At 37.9% G+C, this 23,490-nt stretch overlaps 1 protein-coding gene across 2 annotated transcripts; it reads left to right on the forward strand.

Annotated features, from left to right (window-relative positions):
• The first annotated feature begins 2,268 nt into the window (after nucleotides 1-2,268).
• LOC122062352 (nuclear poly(A) polymerase 4-like) lies at nucleotides 2,269-23,048 on the forward strand. 2 transcript variants are annotated; one of them, XM_042625948.1, is made up of 12 exons: nucleotides 2,270-3,105; nucleotides 3,199-3,276; nucleotides 5,720-5,827; nucleotides 12,802-12,864; nucleotides 12,961-13,122; nucleotides 20,253-20,366; nucleotides 20,454-20,516; nucleotides 20,604-20,933; nucleotides 21,015-21,179; nucleotides 21,329-22,297; nucleotides 22,480-22,556; nucleotides 22,658-23,048. In XM_042625948.1, exons 1-12 carry the CDS (start codon nucleotides 2,977-2,979, stop codon nucleotides 22,680-22,682), a joined length of 2,283 nt encoding a protein of 760 aa, XP_042481882.1. In that variant the 5' UTR covers nucleotides 2,270-2,976; the 3' UTR covers nucleotides 22,683-23,048. The 2 variants fall into 2 exon arrangements, with proteins under 2 accessions (XP_042481877.1, XP_042481882.1); XM_042625943.1 differs by having other exon boundaries at nucleotides 2,269-3,105; nucleotides 22,480-23,048.
• The last annotated feature ends 442 nt before the right edge of the window (nucleotides 23,049-23,490 follow it).

Here is a 23,490-nt window from a genome sequence, read left to right on the forward strand (position 1 = left end):
TTATTTTTATTCAATTCATTTTTAATTGCATGTGTGACCTACTTCCTCCTCCCCTCTCCTCTTCCGCCTCTTCTCCTTCCTTCTCCACAAAAGGTGATACGGAGTAGGGTTTCTCAAAAGTGTAAAGGAGCTGGTAAGATACATATGGAGGTTTTTAGTAAAGTGATGTGAGCACTTACGTCACTAATTAATCATCTAGGTTTTGTGCGCCAACGCAAACAACCTCATATGGCTCATAATGCCATGTGCATAACCACTAGCCACAAACTAGGTCGGCGAATTTAGGAACATTCTAAACTAGTAATAGTATATATTACTAAAGGGAGAAATTAAGAAACTGAAACATTTTGTTCATCAAACTTGAAGCTCTTATGTCCTGATCCAGATTTTCAACTCCTATAGCCATGGCTTCCAGCAATCACCAGATCAACTTCACTTCATTTTGATTCCTCCGATAGCCCAAGGCCACATGATCCTTATGACCGACATAGCCATATTGTTAGCCTAGCAAGGCGTCACCACCACATCATCACTACCCCAGTCAACGCCTTCTGATTCAAGCAGATCATCTTTTGGGCCACCGAATCGACTTCCCAACCTCGTTTCCCCTCTACATAATTCTGGTTACCTAAAGGGTGTGAGAACATCGACCATGTCCTCTCACGAGATCTAATCATATATTTCTTCAACTCCGTGAGCATGTTCCAACCAGCCTTAGAACAATCTCTTAAAAAAATGGAGCAACCTACAAGTTGCATAATCTCCGACATTTTGTCATCCATGGACATCTCATACGACTCTTAAGTTTGGGATTCAGAGAACATTGGGGTGACTGAGACTACTCAATATCTACATTTCTCGTTGCAGCTGGTTGTGAAGACGGTACTTTTCAATTTGCTATTTGAAGATAACCTTGAGTGCTACCATGTATTTAAATCCAATTGTTTTTAATGGATTAACCGAAACAACCCCAACCTCAATTATTGGAGGGCCTTGGGGTTGCAGGTTCGAGTGGAGTTATAGGGCAAGGGGGCATAATCTCGACATTTTGTCATCCATGGACATCTCATACAACTCTTAAGTTTGGGATTCAGAGAACGTTGGGGTGACTGAGACTACTCAATATCTACATTTCTCGCCGCAACTGGTTGTGAAGACGGTACTTTTCAATTTGCTATTTGAAGATAACCTTGAGTGCTACCATGTATTTAAATCCAATTGTTTTTAATGGATTAACCGAAACAACCCCAACCTTAATTCTTGGAGGGCCTTGGGGTTGCAGGTTCGAGTGGAGTTGCAGGGCAAGGGGTTGCAGGAGGGAGAGTGCGGCCTTTGTAGAGAAGAAAGGAGAAGAGGCAGAAGAGAAGAAGGGAGGAGGAAGTAGGTCCCACATACGATTAAAAATGAATTAAATAAAAATAAAAGAATTGAGGTTGGGGTATTTTAGGAAGTTTACATTTATTTTTTTCCTGAACCGCACCAGCAATAACTAATTTTGGGGGTTAAGTAAATACTTTCAAAGTTGAAACTAGTCAATGTAAAATAAATTTCAAACCTACTTATATTATAATTTATTTTATTATCTAGTGGATCTAGGTAATTTCCCATTTTTTAATACAAGACGAGACTCCATGACTCTTGACCAAGGTCCTAATTTTTTGACCAGACTCGGCCTAGTTTTCATAGTTAAAACTTGGTTTGCCAACAATGGTTTCAAGAAGATTACCCTAGTTGTTTATTTTTTTTGTATTTAAAACGAAACAAAATGATGAACAAGGCTTCGTCGTTCCATCGTTTTGTGTTTCTAGATTTTTTTCTTTTCATTCTAAAAAAATCGAAAAACACAAAGGTTGCGTTTAGTAGTCATTTAGTTAAAAAAAACGTTTCGTGTAAAAACAAAATTTTCAATTTTTGTACAGAAATGGTGTTTAAAAGAAAAAAATGGTGTTTGGTAAACCTATATCAGGAACGATTACCCTAATTTTCACTATTTTTGTATTTGAAACGAAACGGAATAATGAAACAAGGTTTTGTCATTTACTCATTTTGTGTTTCTAGTTTTTTTAAGAAAAGACGAAAAAACACCAAATCGACGTCAAGCACTTCATTCCATTATTTGATTCCCATACAATGGAAAAAAATGCGAGAAATGTTTTTCTAAATGATTATCGTACGCAGCCCAAATTAACATCAATCATTTTTTTTTTTGTTGATTTATATAGAACGAAAAAGCATCATAAATACCAAAGAAATGGGAATTCTGATTTTGACGCGAAATATGATTTTTGAAATACAGTTATTACCAAACGCAGCCGTACACACTTGAAAAGGAAACTGGTTTTGCAAAAATCCCCAAAACCAGTTTCCGCTTAAGAATTTTAGATCCATCACGGTGAGCTCCATCTATTGCCGCCCGCGGCACCCCTTCCCCAACCCCCTTCTCTCTCTCTATCTCTTTGTGTGTAGCAACACCGACTGGTAACCCGTGAATCCGCTTTTTTCTTCTCCGGTTTTAGGGCTTCTCGGCCTTAGATTCGTTCATCACCTTGTCTATTTGGGTTTCTAGAATATCGATCTATAAGCTTCTCTCTCTTTCGTTGTCCCCACTATGCTCTTTCTTTCTAAAAAACACCCCTTTCTATGTTTTGCGTGCCTCTCTGCCTTCTTTTAGATTTTGGTTTCATTACTTCTCATTTTTTATGATTTTGGGGTTTTAATTTTTTCGTATTGCTTAAATCCTGTGGGAGAAGCTCTTTTTGATGGTTTTAGGGTTTGGTTCAACGATTTCACCGTTATTGGTGTTTCTGCCTTTTCGATCTGATTCAAGTACTATCTTTTATGTGAAACTGTTTGCTCGGGCGTCAGATTCGATCTCTCTCTCCCGTTTCTGATTCTGGTTTTCTGTTCTTAGTTAAATCTATTACTTCCCCCTTTATTGGTACCCTCGCTCTAGGGTTTCGTTTCTTTGCCGTTGGGATGGCCAATTCTGGGTCTCCGACTGGTTCCCCGTCTCCTCAAGCGGTGAAACAGTATGGCGTGACAAAACCCATATCTTCTGCTGGACCTACGGAGGCGGACATTCGGAAGAGCTTGGAATTGGAAAAGGTATGTGTTAGGTCTTCCAGAAAACCTTTACTTGCTAGTCATCCATTTTTTGTCTACGTGCTCCTGTTCTGATATTTGTTTATTGCGTGTCAGTTCTTGGTTGATGCTGGGCTTTACGAGAGCAGCGAAGAAGCTGCACTGAGAGAAGAGGTTCTTGGACAAATTGAACAGGTACATAGAAAACACACGCATAGGGATTTTCTTATTGATATTTTCCATCTTACGATCCGAACTATAGTTCAATGATTCAGACCCCCAAAAGGGAATCTTTTTTTCATCTTAAAAGAAAGACTTGAACGAAACATATTCACAGTATCCTCAACTCAGAAAAGAAAATAAGAAGAGAAATAATAATGTATTTCTGATCATAGTTGGAAATTGAAAGCAATTGGATCATCTTAAAAAAAAAAAAAAAATTGAAAGCAAAAGATGTTCAGGGGGTATAAAGTTAATCAAAATTTCATGTCAAACAGAGAACATTCTATGTATAGGCATAACCATAGTTCAGGATTTTGGTTTTGAGCCTGGTTCTACCCGATTTGAAAATGAAATGTTTTGCGAAACACTGAAATTTTGGTATCCAGGTTTGGGCTGCAAGTTTTGGTGGAGGGTTTCGAAGCCAAATGGCCAAATTAGGTCCCGTAACTTCTAGCGAACCCAATTTTAGGCCCTCTAAACCAAGTGGAATTTGATTTTGGACTCTAGTTTGGTACTTTACATTGCAGGCTGATGTATGCAATCTCTAATACAGGTCTGTTCCATTAGTACTAAAACATACATAATTCAATTTAAACAACTTAAATATTCATTAAGAATGAATAGACTTAAAATTATAAACCCATTTCATAATTATCAAATGTTATATGTCATACATGGTTCATTACAACGGTTCAAATTAAGATATGGGAATCAAGAATATAAGTCACCCTATGGCTGTCCAGCTGTCCTGGAGTGTTGGTACCACATTGAGTTCCAGGCTGGATCAAAACCACTAGAATGTTGCTGCAGCTGCCGAAGCTAGTTTTTTAAAGCAAAAAAATATAAGTCTCTTCCTTTTTACTTATGGCATCGCCACTCCCTTTAGCAGCATCCACTAATTCGGAACTTAATTTGAAAGCTATATTGTAGGGCTACTGTGTATAGATGAAAAATTAGAGGCTAACCACCATGTGTATACCCTATGTTTTACAAACATATTTCCTTGGGGGAAGTGATGTACCTTCAACTTTGAATCTTGCACAAATCTTCCAACAACGCAGCGTATAGCTGATTCTAATTTGTTCCTCCTGCCTAATAACTTGTTCCATGCTTGTACGAGAGTGATTTGGCCAAAAAACACAAATATCATAGTTTTTCCAAGGTTTCCTGTTGAAACCAGCATCCAAAATATGGTATTTATTATAAAGCTAAAGTGTTGTTTCGGTCAAATTTTTGTTGAAACAATGAATATCGTTGAAGTTTCGATGTTACTGAAATCTTGTATTCCTTCTGTATCACACTATATTTTGTATAGTCAAATGTGGAGACTGAATTATTTCACACCGAAATTTCGTGGAAACTTGAATTGTGGTCATAAGTCATTGTAATAGGAGGGCATACAAAGATAAGCATTTTGCATTTGTGCTTCAACAGAGCTTGAAATGGAAATTCTAAAACTAATTATAATTGTGCTTATTATGGATTCTGAAGTGGGGAAGCAGATCTTTGCCATTCGGATTTTATAGTGGAGTAGTTGAGAAAACTACAATAGAACAGATCAATTCCTCCCTGAAAGGCTGTTTAGTAGATAAGTTTGGTCAAACCTGTCTAGATAGGGTTACCTAAGTAACAAAATGTTTCTCTGCCCTCTCTTTTTTTTTGGCAATTGTCGTTAACACTTTCTTGTCTGTCAAGTGAGTAAACCCTTTTAGCTAGGGTTGCTGAATATTGTGCCCTCTCTTGTTTTGGCCTTTGTGGTTACACTTTCTTGTCAGTCAAGTGAGTCTTCCAGAGAAGCCAGCAGTCCCAATGATTATTATTACCCGGCACTAAGTACCCTTCCTTATTGTCACCTTATCATTTCTCCTGAGTCACTTCTATAATCCTCTCCCATGTGTCCGACTTTCTGCGCACAAAAGTTCTGATTGGACAATCAGATAGTATGCTGAAAGAAAGAATAGTTGTTTCCTCAAAATAACTAGTGCAGTAAATATCTATAATGGAATTGCACAATATACACTTGACATAGGACTTAATTATTTACCTTTGAATATCAGAAGAATTTGTATTTGTGTCGTGAAAACATAGAACTTCTCTAGAGGGTATTTTTCTGAAGCTGAGCTGTTATGCTTACAGATTATTATTGTTATTGTTATTTATTTTTTTAAAGGATCGTCGACCATTGTAGATCTTAGCTAAATTTTATTTCAAAATTTTTTCTAAAATTTTATTCGACGTTAAATTTACATGAAGTGGCTGAAGTTTGCATGTAATTACATATGGTAAATTGCGTAATTGCTGAGAAATGGTGCTGCTGTTTATTTACGAGACTTGATTGCATTTGGCTTATTCAAGTGATTGACCATTCTGGCTAATTGTGTTTAATGTTCCTTCCCCCCCATCCCTCACTTTTTAGATTGTGAAAGGTTGGGTGAAGCAGCTAACTCGACAGAGAGGGTATACTGATCAAATGGTTGAGGATGCAAATGCCGTGATATTTACGTTTGGGTCTTATAGGCTTGGGGTAAGTTTTAGAAGAAGATACTTTTGTTTAAAAATGCTTATACTAAATCTTGACTTGGTTTTGAAGTTTGCAATATTAGTGGTGACATAAATCTTTTCTCTGTAAAGTTGCAAGGTTTTTCAAGATAGTGTTTGCTTTATGTTGAAGGGACTGGTATGTGATATGTAATGTGATTTTGATTAGAATCTTAATGTAGACACTGATATGTCGTGGAACAAGATCACTACTTATACTAAGAATGTAGCTAAATATATTCTAGGTGAATCTGAAGGAAAGTGACATTCATCTAGGCAAACTTGGTGGTTGGATGATGAAGTTCAAGCGGCCATTAAGGCTTAAGAATCTAGTTTTAAAACTTGGCAAAAGACCAAGGGATTAAGAGGATGATGCTGTTGCGTTAGCAAAGTTGGACCGGAACCACCCACTTTGGAGACCCAAGCCAAGATGCAACCGGTCCAACCAATTTTTTGGTCCAAAAGGGGGCTGGTAGAGATTTGGTAGAGTTTTTTGGGATAATATATATTCTCTTATTTGGATAGATTACATAGGACATTATATTATGTTTCCAGTTTGAGTTTAATATAATTTCCTAACAGAATAGGTTCTATTTGGAGACGTCTTTATTCTTATTTGTACATATATAATCTAGATAGATGGAGTTGATCAGAATGAAAAAAACAGAATTGGGGTTTACCTATTGTTACTGGCGTACCGTGGTTGCAGACCATGGGCCTTTTCTTCCTCCTTTCCTCAACGATTCTGAGTTTTATTCTCTCAGTTGCTCTTAATCCTCTTTCTTTCTCTTCCTTCTTTCCTATTTCTGTCTACTCTCACTTTGGTCATTCTCGGTGTTCCTGTTCTATAGCCCGCGGCACAAGTCCTATCTGTAGCAGGTTTGACCTTCCTTATTCCTTCATTTTTCTGTTTACTCCTTTTCTTTTATTCTTATTTTCAGTTTCTCATTGTTTTCCTTAGGATTTTTTTCCCCTGCCCTGCTCCCAGAGAGATCCATGGCCATCACAATTGGCGCTTGATCTGCCTCTTCCTCTTACCTCCCTTTACGACTTTGAAGTGCTAATACTTACCTGTAGGTGATTATTCCTGCAAAGCCTTAAACAAAAACTCAGCTGGAGTCTAGAGAATCAAATCATCGACCGTAGCTGGTTCTGGTTCCAGATTTTTTAATTGAATGATTTGAGTGTTGGATTTCATAGAACTGAGGATTAGTAACCCAGTCCCAAAGTGTTAGGAGATTGCTGCTCTTTTGCTTGGAGTTCTCTCCTTTGAAGTGAGTTCGGGTTTCCACCTCCTGTTCACGTGAACACTGGATGGACAGCTTGTGTGGGCCCTTTTAGTGGAGATATGGTAAATCTTTGATGGAGAGATAACTTACTATTTTGCTTACTTGCTATTTCTTAAGTTTCCTTTTCAATAGGTTCTATTTTCAGTTTTAGAAGTATATTTAATTTCATTGTAATAGAATATTTGGTAGTTTCTAATTTCAGTTTGTTGCTTTTTTTGTTTTGTTCTCTGCAATAGGAGTTTCTGTTTTGATGCATGACAACTAGATTTTATAGGAAATTTCTATTTTGGTTGTGAGTTACTTGGTAGCAAACACTTTCTATTTTCTAACGCACACTACTATTATAAATTAAGGGAAGAGGGCAGCCTAGCCAATAAGTTTGGTTTGAAACCATGAATGCTGTGGGATGCAGTTGGGGTGAGAGGCCCAAGGGAGAGAGTATGAGTCTCAATCCCATTTATCCTTCTATCCCATCTTATATTTCCTTTTTTATTTTATTTTTATTTTTATATTTCAATCTGTTCTCATTGTCTGATCTGCTACAAGAGTACCTACAATTCTGTTATTGAGGAAGTTTTGCTGAACCATTAAAGTGTTGATTTCCTCAGTCATTTGTCCATTGCTGCCCAGTTTTTGAAGACCAAACCAGTAACTTAGTTCAAGAAGATCCTGCCTGGGGCTAGGTCCTTCGTGATCCAGCCTTGCATAAATAAAAAATTCCCCTTACAACCTACAATATCTAACAGTAACATTGAATAACCCCAGCCCAAGAGAGCAACAAACAGCAGCTGAAAAATCTCTATCACAGGGCATAAAGTTGGGTCCAAAACTAGAAAATAAATTGCCTTCAATAACGACAGTAAGAGAGAATGGAAAGGGCAATGCAGGGACACTAGGAATACAGTTGAATATTCCCAAATGAAACTCTGGCATGGGGGACAGATGGAGGTGCTGTCAAGGAAGTCTGCCAAGTTCTGACCATGGATGAAGGGTAAGACATGGGTTCTCCAAAAGAGATATTTTTTGGTGGTGAGTTTAAGGGAGATGAAGTGGTGGGTTTGAGATAGAGAGGGGGGAGAGAGCCGTTGCCAGTAGTCATGGTGGAGGAATTGGAAGAATCATTGGCGGAGTTGGCCCACCTCGGATGCTATTCTTATCATTGGAGAATTCATTGAGTTTGTGATTCCACCTCACTACGTTGAAGAGAAAACTCCAAAGGTTGAAAACTGTATTCTTTACGTCCCTACATCACCAAAGTTTTTCTTGGGAATTGTCAACGTTAGCAACTCACATGTTTCCCCCTTGTCATTACAAAAATCGAGGACTAGTTTTTTTTTTTTTTTAAGCTGGGGAGAATTGGTGGAGATGGATCACCTAAATGAGCTTATTTTATTAAGTATAAGACTTGGGTTGAGTTATATATGTGCTGGACCTTTAATTCAATGGGTTTTCTTTGTAATGGGTCATTTTAATGGGCCTATAATATGTGTAGGGGATAGACATACGGGATTACTTAGTTAAGAGTGTTTATTTTCTTATTTAACTTGTTATTATGTGTTTTAGTTAGTCTGGATTAGGATTCTTTAAGTACTGTCCTTTTTTGAGCCGATGTTCTTTATTATTTCGGTTTCCTTGTCTGTTTATGTTGCCTAATTAGTTAAGCTTTGGGTTGGGCCTTTCTTTTTAGTGTTTGAGTTTGTTTTTGAGTTTTCTATATAAGTTTGTTAAGGTGCCTAGCATTGTACACGAATTTTGATTACTCTCTTCTTGTGTGAAGAAACTTGTGTTTGGTTAAGGGTCCTTGTGTTTGATCAAGGGTGGTTGGTGTTTGACCTTGCGATGGGAAGCTGGGTGCCCTTTTCTTCCCCTTACTCTTCTTCTTCCATCTTCTCCATTAACAAGTAAGTACTGCTCTAAAGATTCAGCAATTCCTAATTTGATCAGTAATCCATATGCAAGACATTTTTGCATGAATTTGAGGAAGGAGAATCTAGCCATTAGATTACCTTCATATTTTGATAGGTTATTCTGAAACCTAGAGGAAGAATTTGATTAGAATTTCTCTTAGATTGGACCTGCTGATCTGGAGATGCTTGTGTTCTCCCTGTTTTCCCTTATCTTTTAAGTTGAATTCTGTCCTCTGAATACTGAATCGATTTACTGGTTTTTACTGATTTTTATGGTCAATGTTCAGAATTGATTGTTCATCATATTCCTATAGTTGAATTTCTATTTTGAATGGTGGATTTACTGATGTACCCCTCTCATGGTACAAATACCACTGGCTCATAATATCCAACAATTGGACCGAATCCGAACTTTCAGAAAATAGCCTGCCCATTGTTTGCTGAACTCTATTTGAGTTTGGAGTCCATCTGACCACCTGATTTTGATTTATGTCTTAATTTGGAAATTCTGTTTTGGTACTGTTTTGACGGCTCAATTACAGTACTACATTACACATCCTTTTAAAGTCGATTTAGGCTAGTAGACTTTAAAAGGAATTCTCTCTTTTAATTGGAGTCGGCTACCTATGCCATTCTTTCACCCACGATTTGATTTTCTAAAACTAAGAAAGCTAAGGCTCTCTCTCTCTCTCTTCCTGTGTGAAGGCCCTTGTGTGTGATCAAGCTTTGATTGGTATCTGATCCAATCAAACACCTTACGGCGAGAAGCCCAGGTGTGTACTCAATATTTTCTTTTCTTCTTAAGGAACTGATCCTTTACCGTTCTGAAATTTCTGTCCATTAATGTTCTGGTTGATACCTCAGATTAAACACAGTGTTTTCTTGGGTGAATTGAACTGTATATTAAAAGCCCCAAGGAGGGGGGGGGTAGCAAGGTCACAAGGGCTACTCAAATGCCCAAATGGGCTACAGCAAGAACAAGCTCGTATGGGACAACCCATGTTAACCTAAAACTCAAAAGGGACCACAATCTGGCCCAAAGCCCAAACAGAAGATGGGAAACCGGTCAAAACCGGGAAGAGAACCACAAACCCTAATAATCAAATCTCAACACTACAATTCCTAGCCACCACAGTGAAGAAGGAGCACTGCCAGCAAGGAGGCAGTCACAGCGGACGGGTGCTGTCCTTGTGGAGGGCCACGGCCAAGTGGGTAGCTGGCTAAGCGGATATTAATTACACAAGTTTCTGTTTGATGGTGAACTTCATACTTAAAGTTTTGAATGTTCTGATTTCAGTTCCTAGCATTCGATCTTGTTTTCTATCAGAATGTGTTCTCAATTTCAGAATCTAAGTGCTGATTACTGTAATCGTTTTCCGGTTAGGATTGCTTGATTTTGATAGATTTATGAGACTGATGTTGAATTTGATTGCAGAGTATTGCAATAAAGGATTTTCTATTTCAACCCGTGTTCAATTTCAGATTCTGTCAAGTAAATGAGTAATTAATTGAGTCCTATTTCAAGTAGGACTGCTTGTTACCTTTAATGTAGAAAATTTGAGTTAGTGGTTTTGTTGGTTCAATAGTTCTGAAACTGATATCCTGACATCAGTTCTGCTTGGGGATTATAATCTGTTGCTTGATTATAACTCTTATTTGTGAGTTGACTGATATACGTTTCTCCTTGTCTAACTAGGGTTCCCTATTATATTCTTGTCCAACCATTGAATTTTGCTGAAATTTTCAGCAACAGTTTAATTCCTTAATAGGAGATCTCCATGAATATCAGGTCCATATGACAGATGAATTTTGTTATGTTATATTCTATTAAAAAACTACTTGCGTATCTCCTCTTTTTACATACTTGTTTTGGAACTGTTTTATTCCTTTATTTCAGTAATTACATTTCTAATAACATATGCTGGGCTTTTACATATATTATGGGTAGGCCCAGTGAAGTGGCCCATCACAATGAAAACACATGAGATCAAAGGCCCAACACATTATAACCCAACCTGAAGCTTATTTTTAATAAAATAAGCCCATTTAGGTGATTTATCTGCATCTCCTTTACTAGATCCCGTCTATCCTTATTTGTTTCCTATTCCAGAATTACCCTCAACTCGAACAATTGTTTTCGGTAAGTCCTAATTCTGTTTTGTACCAAAGGAACTCTACACTGTTAATTGTACGGTTGTGTTATTGTTATTATAAACTTCCATTTATTTACTGTTTTGGCATTAAACCTTTGTTTTGAGTGCTCTCTCAGCTTTGGAGTCTGATGGTCAAACCTTGCAACTTGGATCTTGTAGGGTAAGGATATAACTTCCAAATTCTGAGAATGAAAAAAAAGAAGAGTCAAGGAAGATCTAACCAATACATAAGGCTGTTACTATTACGCAGAAACAAGGTATCATGTGGCCATGTGGGTAGGGTTCAGAAGTTCAAAGGGAAAAGAAGAATAGAAGGTTGAAGAAGATTAGAATAGATTATAATAACAATAAGAGAACTAAGAGAGGAAGAAGGAAGAGATAAGAGAAAGCACCTGAGAGGGAAAGGTTTAGAATCGCAGGGAAGGAAGAATAAGGCCACATGGCCAGCAGTCAACTCCGCACCAGCAACAGTAAAAGAAAAAAAAAATTTGATAGAGACCTAAAATATCTTAATTTTCTCTCTCCAATCCGATGTTTATAGATCAGATCATGCTGGGTCAGCCACGGTAATGCTACTGCATTAGATAGGGTAGTGCTCCCATTACAATTGGATTACATCAAGGATAATCTGTAAGTCTGTATTTATTGGTGCTAATTATAGATGAGCTAACTAGAGAAATTCAAGATCAGATCCCTTGATGAATGCTTTTTGCTGATGATAATATTTTGGTGGATGAGAAAAAACCCCCTATACATATAAAGTTGGAATTATAGAGATCAACCTTGAATCGTAAGGTCTTAAGATAAGTAGAGCAAAAACAGAGTATATGGTGTTTAAGTGTAGTAACGACAAGATTGAAAGTGGGTGGTGAAGAGTGATGATAGGGAGATAATGCAAAATAAAAATTTTAGGTACCTAGGTTCAATCATAGATAAAGGAGAAAATAGAGGATGATGTTGCACAAAGATTTAGAAAAAGTGGATGAAATGGAGTGGTGTGTTTCGATTGTTGTGTGGTCTACGCATTCCTCTAAAACTTAAAAGGATTTATGCGACATCAATGATGTATGGAGCTGAATGTTGCGCAATGAAGCAATAACATATAAACAAACTTAGTATAGTTAATTTTATCTGTTATTGCAGTGAAGCAATAACATATAAACAAACTTAGAATGTATAGGGGGGGATATTTTGGCTGAGAGTATGAAAAGAAGCCCTTGCTAATGCAAAGCAAGGAAAAACTAAAAATAAAATAGTTAATTGTGGTTGTCCTTGTTATTTACAATTGTGTTGTCCCTTTCACATCACTTGTTTGCTAGGCTGATCAATTTTGAAACATTTCAAGCCTTAAAAATGCTTGTTCTTGCATTTGGTCAAGGAATTTTGTACCTGTATCTTATTTCGTGCATACAGAAGCAAATCACTAGTTTTGCAAGTCTCAATTCTTCTTGATATGCATGCTTCAGTTCTGGGAAGGAGGCTTCTGCTGATTTATTTCATATCTGGCCCTCTGTTTGTTTTTTTTGTTTACAGAAGTTCTCATCGTCATCATTAATTTCCATTGATGACATCTTTTGTAATTTTACCCTGACCAACTAATTGCACTGGCAGGTACATGGTCCTAGGGCCGACATAGATACTCTGTGTGTTGGGCCTTCCTATGTGAATCGAGAGGTGAATCATAGATCGTATTTGTAATGTTGATTGGTTTTATAAACCTTGGCAAGTTCGGGGTTAAATTTTCTGCATTGCTTTTTTTTTCTTTTCCAGGAAGATTTCTTTATTATTTTGCATGATATCCTGGCTGACATGGAAGTAGTTTCTGAGCTTCAACCCGTTCCAGATGCTCATGTGCCTGTGATGAAATTCAAGTTCCGAGGAATATCTATTGATCTTCTTTATGCTAGTATCTCTCTTTTGGTTGTTCCAGAAGTAAGTATGAATTAGAATGTATCTGCATTTTTATTGATTTTTTTTGTTTTTTGGGGATAAATTTTCAGTTTTTTCTTTTCATGATACGGCTCCAATGATGCCCAAAGTATTGAAGCTCGAATATCAGTTAATGTTCCCTTTGACAATTATTGTTCTTCCCTATTTTGGTGTTTCTTCAACATGTCTTCTACATTGGATTGATAGTTTATTTCATTCACGTTGTTTCTGCCAGAAAAAAACTTGGGACTCATGAACTTACAGGATTGGACTTGATTCCTGAATATGGTTGTCTACTATGTATAACGTGAAGTTTAGTTCTTCATCTTGTTGATTCTTGTTTCTAGCCCACTCCTTTGCCCCATTGTTCTCTGCCTTCGCCACTTTGGATTTTGTGCAGCACAGCATTTGTGTTGATTACTTACGTTTTCTTTTGGGAGCTGCCACTTGTAACTGTGCATGGTTACAATTAGGCAGCAACCATGGTTCTCTTTCTACAGTGGGGAGCATGGTCGTACACGGGAGGGTATAGCATTAGATGAGAGGGCAAATGATTGACTGTGAGGCTGAGATTTGACATGTGGCCATGCTAGGCATTCTGTACATATCCAATGGTCAGATTTACCACATCATTCTTTCTTGTGTCAGAATCAGAACCAAGGTTGCAATCCCATTGTAATTTCGTTTCTTTCTTTCCAAGCTATGGACTATTTGACTGAAATGGTTTTAATTTTCATTCTTTTGGTTCTCAATTTTGTACGCATGTGATAGTTTTTGTATTTCAATATTCGTTTTGTCCTTTTGAAGGATTTTTACTTATCTTTGAGTTATACATACTTTTCTTTTAAAAAATTTCAACAACAATTGGTATTAGTTGTGGCTATTGGGTCATTTTACTTTTCTGGTCTGAAAATAGGCTATGTTTGGTTGCAAGAAAAATTTAAGGGGAAGGGAAGTGAAAATTTCGAACTTAAAAAACAAACTTTTGTAATCAATACCCCATGTGATTTTATAAACTAATTAAATTTCTTACCATGTTTAGTAATGGCATATTTTACATGTATATTTTGCATTTTACATGTATGGGCGGAGTGTCGGGCAATTAAAATGCGTCACAAAGAGAAGTTATATTTAGTAGAGATGAGGGTGTTATGATGGATGTATGGAAAAACTAGAAAGGATAAAGTAAGGAAAGAACATATTAGAGCTGATTTGGTAGTGCCCTGATTAATTACACGTTTTGAGAAAGTCGTTTGAGGTGATATGGACATGTTCAGTGGAGGCTTGCGGATGCTCTAGTAAAGAGGAGTTAGTGATATGATAAAAATTAAAGGAGCTAAAAGATCTAGGTCTAGGCCTGAAATGACCATAGGAGAAGTGAGGAATTACATGCATAGTCTAGGTCTTATCCCTAGTATGACCTCGGATAGAGCCTATTGGAGGTCAATGATCCATGTAGCCGACCCTGTTTACCTGAGCTTCTCCTTTCGTGCTGGGTTGTGCCTCTTTCCTCTTACTTTCATCTCCTTGTTATACTTCTTTAGAAAAATAAAAATATTTCCTATTTTCTTATTTTTCCCCCATTGTTTTTTTTTTCAACCCCATTAAGTTGGGATAAGGCCGACTTTTTGTTGTATTTTATAGCAAAGTTTTCTATACAAAGTAAAGTGAAATTTATCAACAAATATGGAATGTTTTGGAGTTAGTGATGTAGTCACACGGGGTAATGTTTACAAAAGTTTCCATTTAAGTTCGAAAATTTCACTTCCCTTCCTTTAATTTCCCTTGGAACCAAAGGGGTGGCGTGCCATAAGAATAATTTTTTTGTGAAAAACTCGTGCAACTTATGGATGGTGAACTTCACTTATAATTTTAGTTACTGATGTTGAAACTGAAATCCTATTAGCTGTTAAAGTGGAGGTTTTAGAATCAATATAGTAATGTAGTCTCTGTGCTGCATATTCTTCATATCTTTGTTGTTGCCATGATTCAGCAACTGAAAACTAGGCTTATGGTTGTGAATCCGTGAGTAAAGTTACATACATTAAGATGGGATCCTTACAAAAATTATTATTCTCTCTGTTTTTTGCATCACACTTTGATGAAGCAAAGTATGTCTACGCTTTGAATTTATTTTTACAAGCATGATTTACTGGATTCTTATCATTTGTGTTTGGATGCTACTGTCTTATTCATGCTCTTGGATGATGCATCTCATAGTGTGCTATTTCAAGCTAACTATCCTTGCCTTGGCTGCTTTATATTTTGCTCGTTTTAGTCTGGCATGAATGTATGTAGAGTGTTGATGAATAAAAACTCAAATTTTGAGCTTTGCTTAAGAGAGATGCTTAGTTACTTAAAGGAGAGTTGTGACACCCAAGAATACTTTGCTCGTTTTAGTCTGGCATGAATGTATGTAGAGTGTTGATGAATAAAAACTCAAATTTTGAGCTTTGCTTAAGAGAGATGCTTAGTTACTTAAAGGAGAGTTGTGACACCCAAGAATACGGTAAGTACCAGACCCGCCTGGGAGATCGGTGAGGTGTTCCCACCAAGAATACGGTAAGTACCAGGGGGTTTGGGAGATCGGTGAGGCTATGCAAATTTTAGTCTCACATCGCCTAGGGAGAGATTACTGGGCTAGTTAATAACCTCTAGCTTCCTTAACATGGCACAACGCGTTTTAAAGCCTTGAGGCCCATGGGTCAATGAGGACAATATTATGCAAGGTTAATGGGGTCGTGGCTTTACAAGAATGGTAATGCAATCCAGGCCTCCAGGGTTCCAAAAGACTAATTCAGATCTTGCTTATGGGCTCACTCAATTGTTAGACAAGTGAAATGTGATAATTAATTGCAATTTTGTAAATATATTGTAGTTCCAAAGGGAGAGAGGCACGATTGTAAATAATGAGAACTTAAAATGGCTGTTATATAGTACAAGAGGAAGAGAGAAAGGAATTTGAATTATAGATTAGGATAGACTTGGAAGTAAAATAAAAGAAAGGATAAAGAATAAGAAGTGGGTAGGGCAACAAGACTGTGTTTGGTTGGATAGAAATGGATAGAAAAGAAAAGAAAAAAGTATCTTGAACAAAAAAAGAAAAGAAAAGAATAATAATTTTGTTGATGTTTGGTTTGCCAGAGAAAAATGAAGATTTTTTTTTTCTGGACTGAAAAAAAGAAAAAAAAAAAGAATATGCTATTTTCTTCAACATTGTTCCAATACCCTAGGCTTGGGAACAATATAATAATAATTAAAAAAAAAGTATGAAACCCCCTTGGGACCAATACCCTTCTTTTTACACGTTCTTTCCCTCCAAACCAATGAGGTTATAGTTGGAAATTTTCTTCACAAAACAAGGGTAATCATCCCCAAGCTCCTTCCATTTCCACCTTCATCTGGTTATCCACTCCAATCTATGGGAATCTGGAAAGGTCCCCATGCACAAGATCTATGATTGCCTCAACAATTACTGCTCAAAATGCACTTTCTTTTTAAGCATCGGTTCTGCCAGCTTCTCTTATCACAGATCTCATTTAAACCCTGAAACAAGGCATCAGCATTGATTCAAACGTCAACTCCTAAGTCAATTTGGAACCACCTCTCCAACATAGAGAAGAAGCTACTCCAGAAGCAAGCCCCCACCACCGCTGCAACATGACACAAGGCCTCTTCACAACAGCTGCAATACCAGAGAGATAGAAATCACCTGTTTTTTTTTTTTTTCTACCGACATGCCTCGCTAGCACTCTCTCTCCCCACTGCTTCTTTCCCACACAAGCTCTTACTGTTTTGCGCTCCCTCACCAACCTCGTGATATCCTGCCCCTCCCGCACATCCACTATTATTGTATGAACTTGATCTAAACACTCAGATTAGGAATGGAAGTGAGAGAAACTCAACGATCCACTGTCATTGACCGACTACCATCACCCTTTCTCTCTCTCCCCTCACTGTGTAAGTAATGCAAGACCAATCTACAATATCCCATTAGACCCAATCTCACAAGATCCAAAAATTACAGTAGAATTGACAGAAAGACAAAAGGCAATTCCGTCGTTCCAGTTTCGTTTAAAAAAAAAGAAAAGAAAAGAAAAAACGATATTTTGACACAAAATCTAAAATTTCCGTTTTTGACACGAACACCGTTTCTGGAACAGAAACATTACCAAACGCTGCCTTATATGAAGGTCAAACTCTAGGATTCAATTCCCCGCAACGAATATTACTACCCTTCGAAAGATGAGATAGAATGGTTGGATAGTTTAAGTGTAATTAGAGAATTTCTGTTATGGAAGAGAAATTTCAGAAATAGGAAAGTTCTGTTGTGAAAGTGAAATTTCAGAAAACCACCAATCTGAGATTAAATCCAATCCGTAGGTCAGATCCTCCCCAAGTACAGATTGATTCCTTCTCTAGCTTTACTAATCTGATGGCTAGATTGAAATAATTAGATAAATAAGAATTCTGAAATCCATAAAGTTGCAGGTTTAATTGAGAGTATTAAGTAGCAAACAGACCAGATCCCGGATTCTCTGTAAACTCCAACCGAACCCTCTTCCCTAGGTACAAAATAGTTTATGTAAGATTGGTTCACAAGTGATCCAATCCCAGGTAGGATCTTTAGTAAATTCAATAAAAATCAGATAGTATGACAGATAGTATGAACAAAACAGAAATAAGAGAATGAAGGGAATAATGGGGGTAGGGAGAATAGGTTGGGTTGAGTATCTCACTTTTCCCTAGGGAATCTCATGAATTAAATCTCGTTTTCCTACTTTCTACCCATATTTTAGGCCCATTAAAGGGGCCCATTACAAAGAAAACCGTTGGGATTAAGGGCCCAACACACACGTTACCCAACCTAAAGCTTATTTGCAATAAAACAAGCCCATTAAGTGACTTATCTGCATCAATAGTCCTTCAAACTTTGGTCTTCAATGGTGCACAGGTTGAGTAGGTCGACCCCCTTGAAGTGCAGAAAATCTCTTCAGGTAAAACCAGATTGTAAGGCTTGATTAACAGATCTTTGATCACTAACTACGGTAGTACGTCTTCAACAAAATCAACCTCAAACAAAAATCATAACACAGCAGTAGATCCTGTCAAGAGAACGTAGCTCAGAACAGTAAATAACACAAAAAATCGATGGACCAGAGAAGCAGGTAGGAAAGAGGGGAAGAAGGGATAGGGATCTACCTCTGGTGGGTTTCTCACCCAACTGTCTCTCACGGGAATTTAGCCAAAGCTAACTCAAATATTTGAATCAATAATTGAATATAAAGAAATACTGACTCAACGACTCCTAAATTAAGTAGTAGAGCATGGCTGGGGGTATCCAACTGTGTCTTGCTATGAAGTCCAAGTTACAAATTAATAATTAACATAACAATCAAAACCAACTAACTTAATCCTAACAGAATTAGGAGTTAAGCTAGGTAACTGACAACAACCATAACTGATCTAAATAGCTGTCAATTACTGACATAACAGTAACTGAATAACTGAATCTAACCTAACTGAAAAGGAAATACGAATTAAATAAACTGTTCTAACTGAATTAGGAATAAAATGAAGCAATTAAAGTCTACTATTAAACTCCCACAAGCTGGTAGTGCTGCCACGATTGGCTGGCTAGAAACTCTATGAACCTGGTCCATGTTTAGACCTTGGTTCTTGTTGCTTATAAATAGGCACCGTTTCTTGTTGTTTATAAGTAGGCACCGACTGGACCAGCCTTGATCATCCTTTGATGCCCATTTGAGTGAACCAGTCTACATCGGTGAAATTCTCTTGAATACCATTTTTCTTGGCCTCATGACGAAATTATTTTTTGCGGCACAAGAGAAAAGCGCAAAACACGATGTAGTTTCAAATTTAAACTGCTGAATCTTCTATCCACTCCCGATTCATCCAAATGCCAAGAAAACGAGGAGAGACGAGAAAGTCTTACTTTTCTTGGCATCCAAACACTGCCTATAAGGGAAGTGTAACGAATAAAATAGAAGACCAAAGAATTGTTGGGTGAGGGGGTGGAGGGGTTATCTTTTCCTTCGAACTCAACCAGAATCCAGTGGAAACCTTTGTAGCTTCGAAGGATTGGAAGTTATCCAAGAAAAGTGCAATCAGGCTGCAACTTCAAGGTATAAATCACAACACAGAACCCCTTGAAACCTTATCTGAATTTTGCTATGAAACTCATCAAAGGGCATTCAAATGGGGTAAGGATTCAGAAAAATGAAGTTGCCCTAGGGTGGCGATTCTAACCCCAAAGTTTGAGTGAAAGCAGGGGAATAAGAGGTGTTTGATGCAACCATGTGGATGGCTGGTAGTAATGTCAAACAGAGACGGGGAGAAAGAGAAGGAGAAGGAGGAGGAGGAGAAGAAGGAGAAGAAGGAGAAGAAGAAGAATAATAGAAGAGGGGAAGAGTAGATTGCTTTCGACCAACCTGGTTTCACAACTCCACTTAAGGGAGGTAACTACTCTCTTTCATTCCATGAAATCTGTCTAATGAATTGGGTACAAGCATATTTATAAAACGAAATTAAAAGTTTCGTAATTGTAGTCTAATGCTGAAATAGAAGTAAAATCTAACTCTTATCTCCTAATTATCTAACCCAATCTAAAACTATAAGTGATTCAAATATTATAATTAAAATGGAATGGAACTCTAGCCTAAGTGAAAGATTATAAGCTAAATCAAAATAAGTAAATAAATAAACTACTAATATCCTATTAGTCCCAATTCCCATTTCAGGCCCAGTTCTTGGTCAGCCTCTCAAGCAGGTTAGGCCTGGTCCAAGGAAGTGCTCTTGTATTGAGTCTTTTCGTTTCTCAGTAAAAGCATGGCTGCTTGCCTTGCTACTTATAGGGAAGCTGTCTATTCATTTCGTAGCTAAGCATATTTGCTACAGTTTGGAGTTCAGCTAATGTTTTGTGGGACAAATAATAGGCATGAGGAAGAATATCTTGTTCTATTGATTTTGGACAAGTCTCATTTTGTTATTTCTGTTAGCTTGTTCTCCTTGACTTTATTGCACTATATATTCTCCACCTAACTGTTTACTGTTTTGGTGTATCATGCAATTCGGATTTGGTATTTGTGCTTCAATAACTAACTCATGTACAGGATTTGGATATCTCTCATGGATCTGTATTGTACAATGTCGATGAACAAACTGTTCGAAGCCTTAACGGATGCCGTGTTGCAGATCAAATTCTTCGACTTGTTCCGAATGTTGAGGTGAACATTTTGAAATGCTTCATCCTGGATTCTGTATTATTTCTTGACAATCTTACCCTAATCCAATGACTGTTCTTTCATTTGTAGCATTTTCGTACAACACTCAGGTGTCTAAAGTTTTGGGCCAGAAGGCGTGGTGTTTATTCGAACGTAAGTTGAATTTCTTCTGGTCCATTTGTATTACTTTTATGTTAGTTTGACAGTAAATTAACATGTTCTTGTACATATCATAATCAGGTGACTGGATTTCTTGGTGGTGTGAATTGGGCTCTTTTGGTTGCTCGGGTATGCCAGCTTTATCCTAATGCAAATCCAAGTATGCTGGTTTCCCGCTTTTTCAGAGTTTATACACAGTGGCGTTGGCCAAACCCTGTGATGCTTTGTGCAATTGAAGAGGATGAACTGGGGTTTTCTGTTTGGGACCCCCGTAGAAACCCCCGTGACCGGACTCATCTTATGCCAATCATCACTCCTGCATTTCCTTGCATGAACTCTAGCTACAATGTGTCGACAAGTACCCTCCGGGTGATGATGGAGCAGTTCCAGTTTGGTAACAAGATCTGTGAGGTAAATGTGTGAAATAATTAAGCTTTGGTTGAATGTCAAATAGACTTTTGATGCTCTTACTTCTCTGGTTTCTGTGTCCAGGAAATTGAACTGAATAAAGCTCAGTGGGGTGCTTTATTTGAGCCTTATATTTTTTTCGAGATATATAAAAACTATCTGCAGGTTGATATAGTTGCAGCTGATGCTGATGATTTGCTTTCTTGGAAGGGCTGGGTAGAGTCCCGGCTTAGGCAGCTTACTCTCAAGGTGCAATCTATGCATTTTGTACTGTACTAGGGATAGTAGATTTGCCACCACTTGCCAATGTAAAACTGTGATGTCATGTATGGCAGGAAGAAGGGAAAAAGTAGATTTAATAGCATTCTGATCCATGTTTCCCATGTTGCTTTTTGCAGATTGAGCGGGACACATTTGGGATGCTGCAGTGCCATCCTTATCCAAATGAGTATGTTGACACGTCGAAGCAGTGTTTGCATTGTGCCTTTTTTATGGGTTTGCAGCGGAAACAGGGTGTGAAAGTCCAGGAAGGCCAGCAATTTGATATACGTGGGACTGTTGACGAGTTCAGGCATTCAGTGAACATGTACATGTTTTGGAAACCAGGGATGGAAATCTATGTTTCTCATGTCCGTAGAAAGCAGATCCCTTTGTATGTGTTTCCTGATGGGTACAGACGGCCCAGGCCACCAAGGCCTCCAGCTCTGCAGGCTGATAAATCATCTCAAGAAGATGATGAGTGCAGGGATTGCTGTGCAGAGACAACACTTAAGAGGAAGAAGGATCCTGAAGTTTCTGATCTGAATGCACATGGGAAACCAGAGAAGCGTGCTTCTATCAGCCCTCCAAGACTCGAATCTGTTTCTCCTTTTACCAACTGTGGGTCTGGAGGCACATCTCAGACTGAGGGTTTAGGAGCGGGAAATGCAGATGGTCATGCTGAGTCTGGGTTTACAGTTAGCAAGTTAGAAAACAAGGAAGGTGCTGGAAATGATGTACGGACCCACAAACCAGAGAGAGAGACTTCAACTCCCTTTGTTGGTAGTGCCCTGTTAACTGAGACGTGTCAGGATGTCGTTCTTGAGTTTAATGTAGGGAACCGGGCATCAGGGAAATTGGACAATGCAGAGGTTGGATCTGGCATTGGAGCTTGTGGCAGGCTGAATACTGCGGTCCTTACTTCTGAGGACATCGAATCGGTATCTGTAACAAGTTCTTGTGAGAATGCAGATATCTCTGAAGGGAGTGATAACCTGGGGTCTTTGCAGGTTGGTGGTGCATCTGAAGCAGATTCAGAGACACTATTGGATAATGGAAACATAAATGGGAGTGGAATTTTTCAGAATGGTTTGTCAGAAGAGTTAGAGGTGTTATGATCTTTTCTGTTTCTCTTTTTTACTTTTATGCTTACTGCATATTTTCTCATTACATCATGTTTCTTTTACAACTCTCTAGTTCAGGCTTCTTTGAAGAGTTTGCATTAAATCATATATCCTGACATGCCTACCATCGTCCTCGTGTTTTTTTTTTTGTTTTTGGGGGGGTGAAGCCTAATGTTGCACTGGGGATGGTCCTGAAAGCTCGTAGTGGAGCAACTTCAGAGCCTGTCCAGAAATCAGTGATAAGGCATGTGTTTCCAAACCCTACATTTTCTCTTGGGAATGTTTGTACTCTGTTATCTTTATACTGTCCTGTTTGGTTGGTTGGTTTGCTTCTCTTTTTTGCAGGTTGAGCTTGACGTCAAGAGCATGAGGACTTGATGGTGCTGACGACTCACCTGATGGGTAAGTATTGAAAATGAAATGTCGGCTGACCTTTTGTTTTTAAAGGTGTGCTCGTGTACTGTCTATCCTGCAGACTGGGAGCTGGTAGGGAAGCAAGTTAAGAGAATAGCGTCTGTTCTCGACTTTGCTAGTTTTGAGTACAGTTGTAGTCAGTCTATTACGCATGTTGTGCAGAGGCTGTTCAACGGATGCTCTCTTAAGTGAGGGATTGCGTACTCTATTTTGTTTTTGTTTTTTTCCCTTAAGAAGAAAACTGGTGTGAAGAGTCTTTTGGATCTGGTTTTCTCATATGTGATGGATGTTGGTTGGAATGTCATGGTTGCTGATTCATATAGTGGTAAGGTCAAATTGTGCTTTTTCAATACCTAGGGCAAAGTAAGGGTGTTAATCGGTTCGGTTTCGGTTTAAACGGTGTGAATTGATTCGGTTAACATTTATTTGACTAAAATCATAATCGCACCATTTACTAAATGGTTTTACTTTCTAAAATCGTGACCATTTAGTAAATGGTTTTGGTTTTCACGGTTTCTAAATAGTGTCGGTTTCATGGTTTTAAACGGTTTTGGTTTGGGTTTATTCCATATAGTTTGTCAAACGGTTCACAATCGGTTTGTTATAATTTGCAATCATCTCTAAACTGAAGATAATAAGTTTATCAAAAAATAATTGGCAACCACAAATAAGAGATTCTATATCAACGATGGTATGTCTTAATTTGATAATCTAGTGCTATTTCTTTGCATGGCCATTCTCAAACATTTAGACTTAATATCATA

Source organism: Macadamia integrifolia, chromosome 2, assembly GCF_013358625.1.
Source record: "Macadamia integrifolia cultivar HAES 741 chromosome 2, SCU_Mint_v3, whole genome shotgun sequence".
NCBI classification, from domain to species: domain Eukaryota; kingdom Viridiplantae; phylum Streptophyta; class Magnoliopsida; order Proteales; family Proteaceae; genus Macadamia; species Macadamia integrifolia.

Bases quoted from the DNA above. Each gene is read 5' to 3' on its own strand.
- LOC122062352 (XM_042625943.1), top strand. From the start codon at position 2,977: ATGGCCAATTCTGGGTCTCCGACTGGTTCCCCGTCTCCTCAAGCGGTG. The intron at 20,934-21,014 runs GTAAATGTGTGA...TTCTGTGTCCAG, and splicing joins TTGGTAACAAGATCTGTGAG to GAAATTGAACTGAATAAAGC. The intron at 21,180-21,328 runs GTGCAATCTATG...TGCTTTTTGCAG, and splicing joins TTAGGCAGCTTACTCTCAAG to ATTGAGCGGGACACATTTGG.